Source organism: Thrips palmi, unplaced genomic scaffold (genome assembly GCF_012932325.1).
Source record: "Thrips palmi isolate BJ-2018 unplaced genomic scaffold, TpBJ-2018v1 HiC_scaffold_4, whole genome shotgun sequence".
Classification (NCBI taxonomy): Eukaryota; Metazoa; Arthropoda; class Insecta; order Thysanoptera; family Thripidae; genus Thrips; species Thrips palmi.
This window is the reverse complement of record NW_023144631.1, coordinates 2,565,127-2,584,418: the sequence shown is the minus strand read 5'-3', so window position 1 is coordinate 2,584,418 and position 19,292 is coordinate 2,565,127. Positions and strand designations below refer to the sequence as shown.

The following is a 19,292-nucleotide window of genomic DNA, read 5'->3' as shown; positions in this document are numbered from 1 at the left end:
GCGGTGGGCGGTGGCCGAGGGGGAAACGACTGAGAAATTTTGTGTACATCGGATAGGGATAACCCCGGATAACCCGCGGATTACCTCTGGATTACATCGAAAATTTTCCAGGATTACCATTGGATTGCGCCGGATTACCCCGGATTACCTCAGAATTTCCCCGGATTACCCTGGATTACCTCAGAATTTCCCCGGATTACTTCGAAATTTCTGGTTATCCGGATAGCGGATAACCAATTTGCTGTACATCGGATAACCGAAGTCGTTTCCCCCTCGGCGGTGGCCCTGCGGTGGCCCTGCGGTGGCCCTGCGGTGGCCCTGCGGTGGCCCTGCGGTGGCCCTGCGGTGGCCCTGCGGTGGCCCTGCGGTGGCCCTGCGATGGCCCTGCGGTGGCCCTGCGGTGGCCCTGCGGTGGCCCTGCGGTGGCCCTGGAGTGGCCCTGCGGTGGCCCTGCGGTGGCCCTGCAGTGGCCCTGGAGTGGCCCTGCGGTGGCCCTGCAGTGGCCCTGCGGTGGCCCTGCGGTGGCCCTGCGGTGGCCTTGCGGTGGCCCTGCGGTGGCCCTGCGGTGGCCTTGCGGTGGCCCTGCGGTGGCCCTGCGGTGGCCCTGCGGTGGCCCTGCGGTGGCCCTGCGGTGGCCCTGCGGTGGCCCTGCGGTGGCCCTGCGGTGGCCCTGCGGTGGCCCTGCGGTGGCCCTGCGGTGGCCCTGCGGTGGCCCTGGCGTGGCCCTGCGGTGGCCCTGCGGTGGCCCTGCGGTGGCCCTGCGGTGGCCCTGCGGTGGCCTTGCGGTGGCCCTGCGGTGGCCCTGCGGTGGCCCTGCGGTGGCCCTGCGGTGGCCCTGCGGTGGCCCTGCGGTGGCCCGACGGCGCTGACGGCGCGGCATGCTGTTGCAGGAAGCACCGGCGACAGCAGGAGCGCCTGTGTCGGTACGCGTACCAGAGGCTGCTGGGGGGGTGCGACCCTCTGAACGCGTCGGCGCCCTCGTCCAGGGCCCAGTGGGACCTGGGCGGCCTGGAGCAGGCATGGCCCGCGCCCACGGAGGACTACGCCAGCGTGGACTGGTACCGGTGAGCAGCGAGCGCAAAAAAAAAACGCCACCGCACCGCTCGCACCGCTCGCATGTGGATGTTCTAGGAACGGCGGTCGTGTTTCGAGTGTCGTGGAGTGAATCTCGCCAACTTGCGAATAGTGCGACTGACTGCATGAAAGAGACCGTGTGTGATTAGTGCACCCCTTCCTCTCCCCGTGTGTGCCCAAAGCCTCTTGCCCTGGTGTTTGAACCTTATAGCCTATAGTGTGCATACCTCTGTCATCATAGTGCTCACCTCCTCACCTGATGACGTGCACTGTACCTAGCCCAACCTGTAAAGTGTACATAATTTTACCATCATAGTTGACCACACCCTTACTCTTGATGACGTGCTCTGTCCCTGGCTCCATCCTGTATTGTGTACATACTTCTACCATCATAGTTACCGCCCCCTTACCCTGATGAAATGCACTGGTCCTAGCCCCAACCTGCATAGTGTAAATACTTCTATAATAGTGACCACCCCCTTACCCCTGATGACGTGCACTCTCCCCAGCCCAAACCTTCCAACTTTTTTCTTCTGTGTGACTTTAGTGTCGGTTTCACTCCGAGCATGCGACTTGTACAGGACATCCTGATGGCCTTTCTTGCACGCAGTGTACATACACACCTCACACGACCGTACGCAGTGAGACTGTTGCAATTGTACATAACCTCTCGAAGCACAGTGTACATGAATGTCGTGCCGGTGGAGGGAAGTGCTGGCGGTGATGCGGCGCCTCTGCTTGCAGGAACACGACCTACGCCAACGCCTCGGACACCATCACGCCGGTGCTGCCGCCCTTCCCGCCCTGGATGACGGTGCTGATCGCGATATGCCTGGGCGTGTGCATCCTGCTGACGGTGCTCGGCAACATACTGGTGCTCATGGCCTTCATCGTGGACCGCGCCATCCGCCAGCCCAGCAACTACTTCATCGCGTCGCTGGCCGCCACGGACATGCTCATCGGTAGGTGCACCGCCTGCGGTCGGCCTCGCCCCGCGTTCGCCCATCGCGACGGTCGACTATGTCGGAGGCGGCCAAAACTCAAGACGCGTTTTGAGCTCCAGAGTCTCTAAATATAACTCGAGCCGCACGTGTAACCCCACTAACGGATTGCTCACCGAACGACGAATCCATTGGTGGGGTCACAGGTTATGTTTGAGTCCCTCAGCGACTCTAGAGCTCGAAGCACGTCAAGAATTTTGGCTGCCACCCACCGGTCTTCTGGCCCGCTGTCAACCTGGCCAAGTATTTCGAGTAGAGTGAGTTAACGGGGTACTTCTTCAAGTGGCTCGTTCCGGTCATCGGGCTTTGCTTCCAATTGTGGCCTTGTCATCGGCTGATGAAAACGATCCCCCCCTCCTTTTCCCTTTTCTCCAGCCCGCACGCTGGTCAGGCAATCTTTCTAACTCACTCCCCCCCCCCTCCCCCTACCGCCCGCTCCGTCTGGAGATAAACGCACACATCTTCCGTCCCGGACTCGGCTTCGGTTCGAACGGGCCGTAATTGTTTACACGGCGGAGGATTCGACGCGGGGCGGGGCGGGGCGCGGTGGGGCGCGGTAGGCGAGATTAGGCGAAACTCCCAGAAGAAATGGAGCACGGAGGGGGTAGAGGCGGCTAGCGCACTGCAGGGGAAGAGGAAGTGGTCATGTAACGCGAGGCGAAGGCACGAGGAAAACGGGAGGATTTGGCAAAGGAGGGGGGGGGGAGGTCCTACCCTGCAGCGGCGGCGGCACGCAGTCAGTCTCTCTTTTGAAGTTTCGTTTGACTTTCTCCCGCCCTTTACTCCGGAGACGGGATATGCTTCTCGAGAGCGTGTCAATAGACGCGTTTGTGCCGCGAAGAAGGAGGAGGGGGCTTGCGTAGCTTGCGAAACGACCACAAATTCCACGGCGTGCCCGGGCGTGCCGCTCCTCCTCATTTTGTGCCAAATTGTCGACATGAATAGCGAGGGGCTCCTTCGCCCTTCAAAAGTTGTTTTTCGCCTGTTTGTTTTTTTATCATTTTTTCTTTTTTTTCGATGTTGTGGGGATTAATTACGCCGCGTTCCTACACTCTTTCTTCACGTCACAATGCCCCCTAACAAGGTTCGGACGTTCGCGCTTCGAGCGCGCGACGAGATGGACCAGGGCTGCCAACCCCGGCCGCGCCCCGCCCCGCCCCGCCCCGCCCCGCCCCACCGCGCACAAGGCACACGGGCGTCGCAAGCGGGAGGTCACACCGAGGAACACGGCCAACAACCTGAGCGGGGAGAAATTAATGAAATGTTAATGAGCTGAGAGGTCTCTGGTCCGCCTTCCGCTGGCCCGGCCGGCCCGTTTAGGCTGGCCCCGCCCCGCCCCGCCACGCCCCGCCCCGCCCCGCCACGCCCCGCCACGCCCCGCCACGCCACGCCCCGCCTGCCACGCCCTCCGATGTCCCGGGCCGTCCGGACCGTCCGGATGAGATTAGAGATGAGGGCTCCGCTGCCGGCGCCTTAATGAGAGACAGAGGCAGGTGCGTCATGGTGCTGGCGTGCTGGCGGTGCCGGGCCCCACGTCCACGACGTCGGATTGGACGTCACCAAGTCACCAAGTCACGCGAAAAGAGAAAAGAGGAAAGAAGTCAGAACGGAAGGTGACGGTGGCGGCGGGCAGCGCGCCGCCCCGCCGCCGCGTCTGGCTCTGCCGCTCTGCCGCTCTGCCACGGCACTGCTAATCGGATTGAATAAATTGAATGAGTCGCGACCCGGGCGGGCAGGGGCGGGGGAAGCGGGGAGGCTCGGTTGTTGAATTGCAAAGTAGGCGTGTGTGATGGATCCACTTTATCAGGCCGGGTGTCAGGTTGACGCGGCCGTCGAACGGCCCCTGTCATAATCGGGGAAAGAGTTGAGCCTGACGCGACAACGAGGAACAGTGTAGTGGGGGCGGGTTTTGTGCGCGGGCTATTGGCAGACAGTTGTTCTGTTTGCGATGATGTCGGATGATGGACTCGGTTCGGCCCCCGCCATGTTGTTTTCCTGGTTGTTGCCACGCTTGCTTGGTGTGTTGCAGGCACGGTGTCGATGCCGTTCTACACGGTGTACGTGCTGATGGGCTACTGGGACCTGGGCCCCATCCTGTGTGACCTGTGGCTGTCCGTGGACTACACCGTGTGCCTCGTGTCGCAGTACACCGTGCTGCTCATCACCATCGACCGCTTCTGCTCGGTCAAGATCGCGGCGCGCTACCGATCCTGGCGCACCAAGAACCGCGTCATCTGGATGGTGACGGTCACGTGGATCATCCCGGCGCTGCTGTTCTTCATCTCCATCTTCGGCTGGGAGCACTTCGTGGGCTACCGCGACCTGCTGCCCGGCCAGTGCGCGGTGCAGTTCCTCAAGGACCCTGTTTTCAACACGGCGCTCATCATCGCCTACTACTGGACCACGCTCATCGTGCTGTTCATCCTGTACGGCGGCATCTACAAGACGGCCTACGACATGCAGAAGAAGTCGGAGGCCAAGCAGCGCAAGATGCAGTCCATGGTGGCGCTGTCGGCGGGCGCCATGTCCGGGATGGCTGGCCGCGCGGCGGGCATCGGCGTGGGCAAGGGCCAGGGCGTGGCCGTGCTGGAGAACGCCAAGGGCGCCAAGGGCATGCTGGCGGTGCAGGCGCCGGCGCAGCCCGACGCGGCGGCCGCGCAGACCGCCAAGATGACCAAGCTGGCCGCCGTCAAGGCGGACGGCGCGCAGGACGGGCGCCGCGAGCTGAGCAGCAACACGGCGGGCGGCAGCGGCGAGAACGAGAAGAGTGAGCGCTCCTCCAGCCCGGCCTTCGAGAGCGACGAGGACAGCACCACTGTGGCGCAGCAGCCACCGCCCAAGAAGCAGCAGCAAAAGCCGGCACCGCAACAGCAGCCGCCGCAGCCACCGCAACAACCGCAGCAGCCCTCACAGCGGGAGCTGGCCAAGAAGAGGGCCTCCACGGCCGGCATGGTGGTGCACCCCAACACGCTGCAGGTGCTCGGGTACGGGCTGGCGCGCGTCAACGGCACGGTGCCGCTGCGGTCCCCGGAACCCCCGGACCCGTCGCCCACGCCGCAGCGTCTGACCGTGTCGGTGGCGACGTCACCCGCGCCCTCGCCGACGACGTCGCACAGCCCGGACGTGGCGGCCTTCCACCACAGCCCCGAGCCCACGGCCGATGCGGCGCCGCCCAGTCACCGGGGCTCGCTGCTGGACACGGACAACCCGTGCCTCTCGGCGATGAACGAGTCCACGGAGACGCTGACGCCGAACCCGTACACGCAGGGCACGCAGGGCACGCAGGCCGTGCAGGCCGCGGCCACGCTGGGAGCCTCGCCGGCGCCGCTGCGATCGCAGCGCGAGTCGTGGGACGCGGGCAGCGACCGCTCCATCTCGGAGAGCGCCCTGTACCGCGTGCCGCTGCGGCTGACGCAGTCGCAGACCATCATCCCGCCGCCATCCGGCTTCCAGAACAGCCCCGCGTCGGGGTCGTCGCCGTCCTCGGGCAGCGGCCGGCCGCGCAGCCTGCACATCCAGCCGCAGCACGGGCTGGCCACCACCTACGACGTGCTGGTCGGGCTGGACACGGCGGACCTGCGCTACATGGACGAGAGCTCCATCATTGTGCCCTCGCCCACCATCGAGAGCCCGCCCTCGTTCGCCGTGTCCCTGCCCAAGGACTCGACGGGGCCGCCGTCGCCGGGCTCGGCCGCGTCCACCTCGAGCGACCGCACCACGACGGCCTCGCCACAGCTGCTGGCGCAGCAGGCGCAGAACCAGGCCGCCAACACGTCGCTGCTGCAGGCGGCGCTGATCCGCGCGGCGGCGCAGCAGCACCACCAGGGCCAGACCGTCATCATGATCCAGCCGCCGCCGCGGCAGCAGCAGCAGGAGCCGCCCGCGGCCGCGACAGAGCCCCGCGCCCCGCAGGCCGCCCCCGCGAGCCCCGCCTTGTCCACCGCGGCCAGCGCGGCCAGCGCCGCCAGCGCACCGTCGCCGCAGTACGGCCACCCCGTCACCAAGGTGGACACGGAGGTGAGCCTGTCGCGCGCCGACGCGCGGCGCCCCGTGACGCAGACGCAGGTGGTGACGGAGCGCGAGCCGCTCCTGATGACGCCGCACGGCGCCAACTACTCCACCACCTCCAACTCGGTGGGGCCGTCCGGGTCGGGCTTCGCGTCGGGGCCCGCCTCGCAGCACGGCTCCCAAGTCGGCACGTCGTCGTCGCACGAGCACGAGTCGGCGCCCGACAGCAACACGACGCGCGGGTCGCGGCGCGACCTCGTCAAGAACCTCGGCAAGCGCCTCAAGGGCCGCCGGAAACGCAAGGACGGCGCGGCGCGGCAGAAGTCCAAGTCGGAGAACCGCGCGCGCAAGGCGTTCCGCACCATCTCCTTCATCCTGGGGGCCTTCGTGGCCTGCTGGACGCCCTACCACGTGCTCGCCCTGGTGGAGGGCTTCTGCGCCAACCCGCCCTGCACCAACGAGCACCTCTACATGTTCTCGTACTTCTTGTGCTACGCCAACAGCCCCATGAACCCGTTCTGTTACGCGCTGGCCAACCAGCAATTCAAAAAGACGTTCACCCGCCTGCTCAAGGGCGACTTCCACGTGACATAGTCAGGCCTAACTCGCTCACCACCGTGTCTAGTCATGCCTAGCCGTGTCGCCTAGCCGCCTGCCTAGCGCGTCTAGCTTAGTTCGCGACGACGGCGCGCGCCGAAGCCTTGCCGATTGTTACTGTGCGTCGCATACGTTTGTTTGTAATTATAATATTTAGGATATTTTGCATTTACCAAAAGTATAAAAAACACCTCTTGTAAATTTGGCAAATGAACAATATTTTTGTTAAGTGTTCTCTTTATTGTACATATGTTACGTGTATAAAAGGCTTTTTCCATTGATTTCAATTTAGAGAGAGCGTTATGGAGTGGGTGCCCCCGCGGCCCCAGGGCGATGCATGAATTGAGTACCGTAGTTTCGTTGCTAATCCTAGCGTAAGACATAGTGTACGATATTTTGAACGAGAAAAAAACTTGTCAGGGAAATCCATGACTTGGTAGACAATAATAATACTAATTACAATAATTCTTAATTATTATGTTTAGGCCCCGTGACTCGGTCCGCTTCTTGCGTAATCAGCCCACGTCGGTAGTACACCCTCAGCCAAAAGCATTATCTTCCCGCGTCTGTTTGCACCTTACCCAGAGCACAGACTTTTCCCTTTTTTGTCTCTTTTCGTTCATTTTTCTTCCGCGTTTATTCAAAGACTTTTTCACTAGGATTGAATCCTGTTTTCCTTTCACACCTTACCGTCTTAAGCGAAACACAGGAATGCCTGTACTAGTTGTTCCCTCCCTCCCCCCTCTTGTCCTTTCCCCTCCCCCTCCCCCTTTCCCCCAAGATGTGCGTTGACGCCTCGATTTCAGCGCGATCATCTAAATAGGAAAAGAAATCAAAATTTGTGGATATAATGATAATAAATTCTAGTCGAAATGCCAAAAAAGGACTAGGCGACTCTTGATTTAACATAAAGTTATTTGCAAACATAGCACGAATTATCGAAATCATTTTTTAAAAAATGTCAGTTTCTACTTATCGCGACTCAATAACGTAAAGACAATACGAATATGTTTTAAGAGCCTTAGGATGGTTATTCATACCCTGAGATGACGTACCAATTGCATGAACTGATGTAAAAAGAATAATATTTATGTGTTCGTTCACGTGATCCAGGTATATCCCCAGGATACTAACTTTATACTGTGCGTCTTTGGGGCGCGAGTGTGTGAGTGTGGCCGGTGTGTTTGTATGCTTGGTTGTGTGAGAGATCTCTTTTCCTTTTCGTTCTAGAGGGACCTTATTGTTTCCTGTGCCTGTTGCCTTTGTCTAGTCCGCACCGACTTGGCGCGAGCGTACGATGTCCGATTCTGAGCCCAATCCGCATCCTACGGCCGCGCCGAAGGCTGTGCCTATCGAGTATTTTTACACAAGTGGCGTGTCCGTGTATGTATGTGTGTGTGTGAGTGCGTGTGTGTGTGTGGTGTCGTGAACTTTTCAATTTTGTGAGAGAAAACGAATGAATTTGCCTTCGAAGATTTAAAAAAAACAAGATTATATCGCTTCTCTGCCAGCCACAAAAAAAAAATTATCAACAACAAACTCGCTCGTTGTATGCCCTTGGTTTGCATGTCAGGTGTCTCCAAACCCAAACCAAATGTTGTATATAACGGTTGAAACTTTCGTCATGAATGTGAATTGACGACGAATAAAGGTTGTTGTACCAGTGACAGCTCACGTGCCCACTCCTATCCGCCCTCGCTCCAAAACGCCTGTCTCACCCATTCATTCTGGAAGCAATCAGAAGTGCATAGCCCAGCCCGACACTAGCCTTCCGTCTATGCCCGCCGCACTATCAGACATCACAGCGCACGTCTTCGCACGCATTCGCACACATTCACACACACATTCACACACACACACACACACACACACACACACAAACGCACCGGGGTGGTGCGCTTCCAGCGCTTCCAGACATGCCGAACGGAGCGCCGTGCCTCGCAGAGGCGTGACCGCAATTTTAATTAAGGAGCGCGAGCGCGGCGCGGCGCCGCCACAACGCAAGCAGTGCAGGCCCCGCCCCGCCCCGCCCCGCCCCGCCCGCCCCGCCCCGCCCCGCCCCGCCGAGCAGCGCGTCGTGCATCCGGAGACGGTAAAGCAGTGCGCGCGCACGTTGCGGCGACACGGATCCGCGCCAAAAGAAATCCCCAAATCCCCGCTCCACGCTCCGCGCTCCACAAGGACACCGTCCGTCTGTCTGCCGGTCCACCTGTCTGTCTGTCTGTCTGTCTGTCTGTCTGTCTGTCTGTCTGTCTGTCTGTCTGTCTGCCTGTCTGCCGATCCGTCACGTCCGTCCCCAGCGAGTTTGCAAACTACACCGCCTGAGCGCTTTAGTACTTAGTCGGTCTGACATTACTTACCCACCGGGGGGTGCCGGTGCCGCGTGTCCTGTTCGTGTCTCCATGGTCCTTCCCCGCGGTTCCCTCAAGGTCGCACGCCGCGCCGGTTCCGGTTCCGCGTCCGAGGCGTGGAAACGTGAAGCCTTTTTGTGACTCGTTAATGATTCGCCTCGGATTACCGACTGGCGCGGCTGGTGCACAAATCACGTGACACCAGTCTGACACCCATTGGCCCCCGATGCAGTGCTGGACCGGCCGTCGTCCCTGCCGCTTCCTGAAAATATTTCGACAATGAATTTTTGAGTCGGCCTGTGTAGGCCAGAGCTCTCTCTCCTCATCGTGCATTCCTTGGCCCGGCTTTGGTCTAAGTAGATTTTCCCAGAGACATGCGTCCCACGTACGATGCGCTGCGTTGTGTGCATGTGTGTGTGTGTGTGTGCCTGTATGTGTTTTTCTTCTTTCTACACTCACAAAGGAACGAAAGAAGAAGAAAAATTTCCCTCTGCGCATCGACAAGGTGAACAACTTCTTGATTCAACTGCAAAGTTCTCTGCAATCACAGATTTTTTTACGTTTGCTGTAAACTGGGGATGCTTTGTTGGCGCAGCACAGTGGTCCAGAAGAACGGCGGAGGCGGTCTAAATCTCGGACGCGTTTGGAGCTCCAGAGTCGCTGAATGATACTCAAACCGAACGAGTGACCCCACCATTGAATTGCTCTCCGAACGAGGAATCCATTGGCGGGGTCACAGGCTCGGTTCGAGTCCTGCTTCAGCGAATCGCCGCCGGCCCGCATGGAGACCGTCGTGGTGGTGCACGAGGCCGCGGAGGTAGTCAAGGAGGTCACCTCGCAGGACGGCTTTGTCGCTGTCCTTCCCCCACAGTGCAGTGGGCCGCCCGGCGAGACGCTCCGCCCCGCCACCTCTGTACACACACCCTTTCAATTTGCATTTTGTTTGTGGAGGCTAAGTTTTAATTATGAAAGTTTGTAATATCGGATGTTGAAAAACAGACTGTATAGACGCGGCGGGCGGGGGGTTGCGGTGCGGCGCGCGGTTGTCAACGGGGCGTCATCGTCACCAAGGACGGCGAGAACGCCAAGGAGAGCACCGGGCCGCCGAAAAGGTGGCGGCGGGAAGGGACACCGGGGACACCGGCACTGCTGCACACCTATCGCTCAACAACTTGGACGTGCGGGCCCCGTGCGGGCGCTGCAATGCTCCCCGCGTCAGTGTGTGTGTGTGTGTGTGTGTGTGTCCCCTCGCCGCAAAGTTCCACGAGAGGCATTCTGTGTGTGGTAACCTGCATCTGAGGCTGACGTAACATCGATCACACAGACGTCATACCGAACCCTGAACCCGAACCCCGAACCCGAACCGAGCGCGACGAACGATGAGAGTTTGACGGCGAGTCGAATCCACTCTCCAGTTTCCCCTCACAGCTGCTTCTCACGGTGAACCATATCAAAAATGCCGCAGTGACACGATGGCACGCTAGGGTACATCGCAAACGCAACGTCGGCTCGTTGGGGAAAGGGGAAACCTTCATTTGGCGGCCGAAGGTGTATTTTGGCGCGCAAAAAGCAAAGCGACGGTGGCGGAGGCGGCGGCGCCTACAGCGACACGTCGGGGAGGTGTGCGTGGAGCAGCGCGGCGCCGCACTCATCGCCCCCTTTCTTACGCCGTTTCCTTTGCCTCTATATTGCCGCCAAGCCCTCCCCCTCCCCCCCTCTCTCACTCTCTGCCGCTCGTGTGTGTGTGTGTGTGTGTGTGTGTGTGTGTGTGTGTGTGTGTGTGTGGCCTGGGACGCTTCGTGGCGGCGATAGCTGCGGGCACCGAAAGTTGCCGCGGCCGCAAACGCAGCAGAGGCACACCCCGCCCCGCTCCGCCCCGCTCCGCCCCGCCACGCGGCCAACGTCGTCAAGTTCAAGGAGAGTGTGACCCCGGCGTGCAAACCTCACAGCCGGCGAAAGTAGTTGGCGCGGGCGAAGTAGCTGCGGCTGCTGCGCTGCAGGCTGGTTTCGACTGACAGGACCGAGGACAGGACGCCCCGTGGGTGCGAGAGAGACAGAGCGAAAGAGCTACAAGTATAGGCGAACGCGGTTTGCAGCGTCGCGACGTTGGCTAAACACTTTGTCCGGGTAGGTAGCAGGAGTCCCGCCGCCTCAGAGAGCCGCTGGGCCCGGACCCCCCGGGCCCTCCGCTCCGCTCCAAGCACCCGCCCATTGATCATCTCACAGCCACCCTTGAAGCAAGCAGATGAAAGTGTCCCGGGCGCGGCGTGGCGGTGGCGTGGCGGTGCCGTCCCAGAGCCCTTGCCCGCCGAGCAAGGGGAGTCCTCACCCAAGGCGATGCGATACTCATTTCCCATACCGAGGGCCCCAACGCCGCAGCGCTTGCGAGACACTGTCGGGGCTGGGGGTGGGGGTGTCGTGTTGCCTGGGGGCTGGGGCTGCTGGGGCTGCTGGGGCTGCTGGGGCTGCTGGGGCTGCCGAGGCGCACAACGGCAATGTGCGCTTCCTCCGCCACTGTTGATACGGAGCTGCGGGTTTAGGGTTCGGGGTTAGTCCGGGTTTGGTTGGCTTTGCCAAAGGGTTGGGGCAGGGATTGCGAGACGCCAAACCAGGGCGGCGGCGAAGGAAGCGATTTTGTGCTCAGCGGGCGACTACTTGAGGCCCATAGCGCCGGCGGCGACCTCCACGGCAACCCCCACCAAGCTGCCGCACTGTGGGACGGCGAGGGCGAGGGCGAGGGCGAGGGCGAGGGCGAGGGCGAGGGCGAGGGCGAGGGCGAGGGCGAGGGCGCATAGAGCGCGGCGACGGCGGCGGGACAGGACCGCCAGGACTGCACTGTGCGGTTCAAGAGCTTGAAAGCCTGCTTCCGCCCGCCTTCCGTCCCTACTGCAAGACTCGTTGGAGGGCTCCACGGCACCACAGCCCCCGCAGCCACCACAGCCCCGCGGCCTCCACGACAACCTCCACGGGCCCTGAGTCCCCACTCCGTCCTCCACGCTCCCCACAACCCCAACAGGCTCCAGGGCGCCTCGGTGACGGCGGTGCGAATGAGAGCGCTCCGCCCGCGGCGCCGCGGCCAGCACGCGCGACTGACGCCACAGCAGACCGACTCGTAAACGGAGCGTCGTCGCCCCGTCTCTCTCGCGCAGCCTCACGACACGCTCCTTGAGAGCGAGAGAGACGGAGCGACCGTTCCGGAACGAGCCTGCCGCAGCCCTTGCAGCCCAAGGCCGTGTGCACCGCGGACGGCTCGGACCGCCTTCACGGCGAGGCCGAGGGGCTTGCCGAGGGGCCGAGGCTGCCGCTCGAGTGGACTGCACGGCCCGTGGGACGCACGCCGCCCGCCGCACGCGCGACCCGGGGGTGGCCTTGAGCGACCTTGAGCCGGCAGAAGTGATTTGGGGAAAAAATGTGCGGGTATATGTCGACCCCATGATGCTTAGGAGGCGTATACTCCGTGTGCGGCGGGCCGCGGGATGGAGGTCGCTTAGCGGAGATGCCATCAGTCGGATCGGGCGGAACGGAGAGCGGGGTGAGGCGGCCCCGCCCCGCCGCCATCCCCTCCACGCCAAGATGGTCCAGCCTGAGGCCAGGCCGCGGGGCCCCGGGCCGTGGCGTGACTGCGAAGGCCGCCAAGGCCTACACTACAATGGACTTGCAGGAAGTTGCACAGTGGCCCCGGGCATTCCCCGCCTCACCACCGCGCCGCACGCCGCGCCGTGCTGCCGAACTTGAACCGTGTGGCTGGCTTCGGCTTCCAACTCTGCAGCGGTGCTTGCCCTTGGACGCGAACCAGTCCGTCCCTGCCACTTTCATTGTCTTGGCGGTCGGGAGAACGATGGCTCCAAACGCCCAATGCCTGCCTCGGCCTCGGCCTCGCCATCGCCGTGCCGCCGTCCGCGCAGCCTGGCGCAGCCCGCACCCAGCCTGACGGCCTGGCGGAGACACCGCGGCGCTGCGTGCAAAAGATACACCCTACCCCCTGCCCCGCCTGCTCCGACCCCAGCCCAGCCCGGCCCGCGCGACGTCGTCGAGCCACTCGACCTCCTTGACGGGGATCTTGATGCGGCAGGCGGGCCGCGGCGGGGCGCGGCGGGGCGGGGCCCTCCAAAGTGAAAAATGGGAATGGGCGATCGACGCGTAGGGTGGTGTGGCGTGGCGCCATCATGGAGGCATTCAAAAACTCGCAACAAAACTGAGTCTTTGATTTGCCTTGCAACGCCGCACTTTTTGCAGTGCGCGTGCTGCGCGTCGAGGATCGCCGGGGTCGCTTCTTCGACTCCGGTTGGCAGTGTGGTCGCCAGGGCAGGCGGGGACCATGGCGGGGACGACGGCGACCCTCGGCGGTGGCCTTCGAGCTGCCTCCGCTTCCATTGGGCGCGCGGTGCCATGGCGGTGCGCATCCAAGGAGGAGGCCGGCCGTGCTCTCGGGTCCATGAGGCTCCAGGCTTGTCCATGATACATGGCAGAGATATTAACCCAAACGAGGGACGAGGCAGAAGGAAACGGCTCCATCTCGGGTAGGCGAGGCGGGCGAGGCGGGCGAGGCGGGCAACGCAGTAACGGGGCCCGAAAGACCTGGCGGACCTGGCGGACCTGGCGGACCGGGTGAATCATGCCGAGGCCCGCACGGCCGGCACGGGGCGACGGTGGACCTGCACGTGGACGCCGCACGCCCCGCCCCACCCCGCCCCGCCACGCCACACCCCACCACGCCCCAACCCTCCCAAGGCTGAGAACAAACACGCTGTGCAGAAAGCAGCGCTCTGTGACGTGCTCCAAGACCAGTACCGGAAACTGGGTGGACAAGTGGCGGCGTTCCCTGCCCTGCCCTGCCCCTGCCCAGTGAGGCGGGCTAGAAAAGGGGCGAGCACGTTGTTCGGAAAGCGCCCTCGATGCGGTGTACGGTGCCACAACCTTTGTGCGGCTTTTTTCGGGCAAAATTGAAAGGTCGAACTTTGGTGCAGAAAAAGACGTCAAATTTCAGGGAACTGCGTGAGGCGCTGCTCCCACCGTGCCTCTCCCTTTTTCCTCCTCTCCACGCTCCGCCAGTTCGCTATCTTTCGGCAGACTGCGGTTTCCCAGTGGAGCCGCGCCCTCCGCTATCTAAAGGTAAGGCCCTATTTTGTGCGTTTAATTTTCGCACGCCGTTTGGGTCCCGCGTCGTCGTTTCCCACGCCTCTCTCGGCACCCTCGCCTTCGCCTCCGCCGCGCCGGTGTCGCCGAGGAAGGACTCTGTACAGCACGCAGGTTTTGCAGCGGGACGCCTCCGGACTACGCTGCGGGCGCCGTCCCGGAGCGCCTGCGGAGTCCAGGGTAGGCAACGCGCGAGCACGGGCGTGAGGCGGGACAGGCTACGCTGTATTACCATTACCATTACGGGCTAGACCACAACTGGCGCTTAGAGGCTCGAAAAGTTGCCACCGGCAGGTTGAAAGCAGCGGTGTTTGCTGGTTTTCAGCGACCACGGTCACGGGGGCGTTGGAACGCACACGACACGATCGCGGCCTGCCTGACGGCCTGCTCGGCGGCGCGTAGCGCGGCCGCCCCCTACTCGGTTCCCCCGGTTCCCCTGGTTCCCCTGGTTTCCCCGGTTCCCGGTCTGGGCAGCGCCGCAGCGGCCCGCGCCCGACTCCGCAAAGCCATTATCACATCAGCCGCCCTGATCCCGGCCGGCCGGCCCGCCGGCCCGTCCTCGTCCTGAACAACCAGAACCCACCTTGTGTCCACGCCAAAGTTATGACATCGGCGGTGACGTCGGCGTGCTGCACCCGCCGCCAGCAGCACGGCGAGCACGGCGACGGCCAATGTAATTACCATCCGATTCCGCCGCCATCCCCCCCCCTCCCCTTCCTGCATCTTCATTCGGGACCTCGTTTCCGCCTCGGTCGGACGGAAATTGTGCATTCGGCGGCGCTAGTCCGCCGGGTCGGGGCGGTGCAGCGACAATGCTGCCGCCGGACGGCCAGCCGAGCGAATCAGAAGAGCTCTGTCTCTCTCGCACCCTTACGGAGAGCTCCCTGAGTGCGACAGAGACAGAGCGACGACTGAGACAGAGCGGAATCGGGCAGCAAAGGAAGCGCCTCGTCGTCGGACGGCCGCTCGGCCAGGACGACCAGGACGACGGGACGGTCGAGCGGAATAATTAGCAGCTAAAAACAGGGAACGCCAAACGGTCGAGGCTTTTCCATTTTCGCCTTGCGATTCGGCCCGGCAGCCTGATGGACTGCGGTGCGCTGCGGCACTGCGAGACTGCGGTCCAAAGCGCCCCCTTTCCCCGCTGCCCGCCCGGTGCCCGGCGTGGCGGTGAAAGGCACGCCGCTCTCTAAATAAAACAATGGGAGATTGATCACTCGAACGTAATCCGCGATCCGTAATCCCCGCGGCTTGTAAGCGCGCGGTGCACAGCCGGTCTGTCTGGCTTAGCGAACGGGATGTGTTCTGATTCGCTGCATTCCCCTCCCACCGCCACTCCGTCACTCCGTCACGGCGTCGCTGTCGCGCCCGCTCCATGTCAGCGACGTGTTTAATGGAGTACGTGAGGGAGCCGCGGCGGCTCTTGGAGCGAAACGGCGCGGTGCGGCGGCGCGGCGCTCGTCGGCCGGGCCGAGGTAAGGCCGAGGGGCGCCTCGGCGGTGAGGATGAGGCCCCCGGCGGCCAGGACGGCCCGACCCGGGGTCAACAGCACGCTATCATTTGGGTCACCCCGCGGGACAAGGCCTGGCAGCTTGGCACGGCCTGCTCGGCCTGCTCGGCCTGCTCGGCCACGAGGAGCGAAGCAAAGTGTGACGCAGGCGGGCCGAAGGGGAGCGGGGCGGGGCGGGGCGGGGTGCCACCACTTCCCCGCGGAGGGCACCCCGTGGACCCCGTCGTGGCCCCCGTGGCCGCGGTGTGGGTCCTACGGATGGCCAGCGGCGCCCACCACGCCGTCAGCGCTGCCAGCACTGCCAGCACCCAGGGTCAATATTTGCAGCCTGAGCGTACACTTTAGTCTTTCAATGCGATGACGAGGACGAGGGCCAAGAGCAAGGCGGGGCGGGGCGGGGCGGGGCGGGCGCGCTGGGTCCATGGCGTCCTCGTGTGTCCTGCTCGGTGCCATCAGTCCATGACACACGTGCAGATAGGGGAGGGGACTTTCTCATCAGCAGACACACACACACACACACACACAGACACACACCCATACATGCACAAACACACCTACACTGACACATACACGCGCGCGCCTGAAGAGCAGTCTGGCCGGGCCCAAGTTCCCCTCTGTGGCCGCCGTGGCCCTTGCCGTGGCCCTTGCCGTGGCCGGCACGCCGTGCGCACGCCGTGCTCCTCAAGGGGCTCAGGGGGCCGCTTTGCACAGCTGCACTGTGTTCGTGTACAGCAGTGGGCCCGTGGCGACCGTGTCGAGGCGGCACCGCACCGCGGCGCAACCGCTGCCACCGTGCGCACGCAAAGCACAGCAGCACAGCACAGCGAAGCACGGCGAGGCGCGATAGCGAGGCACACCGAGGCACGGCCACTTTGTCCGCCTGCCCTTCTTCTTGCCGCCCCCGAATTTGCATCATCACCATCACGGCCGCCAGGGCCGGGCAGGGCGTTCTCTACACTGGAATAACGGCGGAGCCCGCAAAACCTGCAGGCGTGCGATGACGTCACGCCGTCACGTGACGAGGCCATCCAGCGCAGACGTCGCCGTCGTCGCCGTCGTCTCGGAGGCTTGGGGCGGCCTGGGCCACCTGGAGCAGCGCCCTCCTGAGATTGATACGGCCCGGCCAGGTGCGAGGCCGCGAGGCCGCGAGGAACGCGAGGGCGGAGGAGAGGCGAGGGGTCTCTTGTTCTTCCGCAGCGTTCCGCAGCGCACAGCGAACAGCGCACAGCCCCTCGGAACCCTCGGAACCCTCATTAATGCCTGCCCGAATAATGCATGGAACCATGGAACAGACTTACAGACTGCCACTCTTCGGCAGTGCGCGCCAGCCTCCGCCGCGTGTGTGTGAAGGTCCGCCGCCGCCGCCGGCTTGTCTTTCAGTCAGCCCGTCTGTCCGTGTGCCTCATCCCTAACATTAATAATTTCAAGTTCCCTCCAATAAAAACATTTTATGAACTAAACTGTCTGTGTGTCGGTCTGCCTGCCTGTCCGTCCCTCCGTCTGCGTTTCCCGCTCGTTTGTGTCCTGTTGCTTCAGCTTGTTGGTCCCACGCCATTAGCATCCAAGGCAGGCCAGGCGGACCAGGCCAGGCGTGCCCTGCCGAGCTCGCTCCGCCGCCAAGGGCCTGGTCTTGGAGGAGGCCCAGGCCGAGGCCCAGGTCGCACAAGAAACGACACGGCAACTTTGATACATTTTTTGCGCTTCGCGGCACTATGGCAATGGCGGGGCGCCCTTTGTGTTTGAAATTTCATAACGGGATGGACTTTATTCAGTGTCGCGGCGTGTTTCTTTTCTTGTTAGTCACGCCAGTCGGTACTTACTAGACTCCTCGACTCCCATTCGGTACTTCATTTGCTGACGTCTAAACGGACCATCCAAAATACGACCCCACCCCCTTTTTTTTTTTCGTTCACAGCGCTAGCGTTGGAATTCCCCCTCCTTCGCCGCCCTACGCTCCGCCTTCCCCCATGGGCGCCAGTTTTAATCCTTTCAAACTGCCCCGCAAACTTTTGCTTTCTTATTTGTTTATTCCCCGTCAACTCCATCGACAATTTGAAACATCCCCTCCGGCGGCGGCGTTCCGTTAAAACAAGCGGGGGAGGGGGGCGGGGGAGGCTCCACGCTGGCGGCGGGCGTGCCTGGGCTGCCTGGGCTGCCTGGGCTGCCTGGGCTGCCTAGGCGTGCCTGGGCGTGCCGGGACAGCAATCACTGCCGGCCGGACCCGCCTCTCGGCTCCCCATTGTCTGCCGCTTCATGCACTCACGCCTTATATGGTTGCATCCCCCTCCCCCTGTCGCGCCCCTGCTATTCTAAACCCTCTAGCGGGGGGGGCGACTTTGCGCCGCGGGGCATGCCAGGGTGTATAACGCCCTCACAACATGAGCCCAGAGTACATACAACAAGAGAAAAATAGAGACTCCGTGGAGAACGTAAAGATAGCGGCGGCATCTGGAGAGGGGCGGTGGCCATTAGTGGGGGAGGGGGAGGGGGGGTGTAACACGTGTCGACATGCACGCGATTCCCCTTGACGACTCGGCTGGGCTGGGCTGGGCTCGCCAAATCGCGGGCCAAGGGTCTAAAAAGAGCTCTAAAAGGGGCGGAAGGGGCCGGGCGCCGCATCATTCGCATCACAGCATCATGAAGTCGGCCGCGCAATTTCTCATCCGGCCGGGGAGGTCTCTCTCTCTCTGTCGCTCTCATGGCGCGTCCCGTATAGGTGTGAGAGAGACGGACCGACGAGACCTCCCCCTCGGAATCGGGCTGCTGCACCGTCTCCACTCACTCAGAGCAGACGACGCGGCGTGGCGGCCGAATATTTTGAAGCGGGCTCTCCGTCCGGGCGATGGCGATATCCTCGATATCCTCGATAGCGATCGCTTGACATTCGATTATGCTCCGCGCTGCCGCCTAGGATTGCCCAATCCGCGCCAATCGCAATCCGGATCGACGAGGAATGGAGAAATTCCCTGGCCGTCCGTCCATTTTTTCCCTCCTTTCTCCCCAAAGCACTACCAGACATAAATAAAAAGGCCCATATTATATACACGCAGCGTGTACGCAACAATGGAAAAATTTATTTAAACGCCGCGGGGAATAATATATACTTTAGAAAAACACCCAGCGTGTCTAAAATCACAAAAGTTATTACCGGGAAGGGCCCCCGCCGGAAAGGTTTTTCCAGCGTGTCCAAATGCACTGTTTCCATCACGCAGCGTGTCTGAAAGCGCTTTTAAAATTATTTCACGCTGGAAAATTTTTTCCAAAGCGGAAAAGCTTTTCCGGGGTGTCAATAAAAAAGGGAGGGTTTTAAATTTTACGCAGCGTGTTTGCAACTCCCTATATTATTAGCACTTTTTTTTGGGCCAGCCGGGGAGATAGAGATGCCTAGGAGGAAGCCGACCGGGTGTGTCGCCTCGGGGCTAGTGGATACGTCCTGCATGCCCCCTTTTTTGGAAAGGGTTCGAAACTTGGGAATTTTTTCAAAAGATGTTTGCAAAAATTTTTGGCATTCAAGGGACACGCGGCGTTAATAATAGATCTTTGGTTGTGCAGACCTGCGGTCGCGTGTCGCCAAAAATTATGTGCACGCATCCTTTAAAAAAATTTCCCCAAGTT

At 62.0% G+C, this 19,292-nt stretch overlaps 1 protein-coding gene across 1 annotated transcript in view; it reads left to right on the top strand.

The window, feature by feature from the left end:
• Nucleotides 1-8,349, top strand: part of LOC117649562 (5-hydroxytryptamine receptor 2A) — a 62,504-nt gene extending 54,155 nt beyond the window's left edge. Inside the window, exons 2-4 of the mRNA XM_034392448.1 lie at nt 1,819-2,036; nt 4,105-5,146; nt 5,219-8,349. Of these exons, the coding sequence (XP_034248339.1) occupies nt 1,819-2,036; nt 4,105-5,146; nt 5,219-6,677 (2,719 nt within the window). The 3' untranslated portion in view covers nt 6,678-8,349. The remainder of the gene's footprint in view (nt 1-1,818; nt 2,037-4,104; nt 5,147-5,218) is intronic.
• Nucleotides 8,350-19,292: the final 10,943 nt, after the last annotated feature.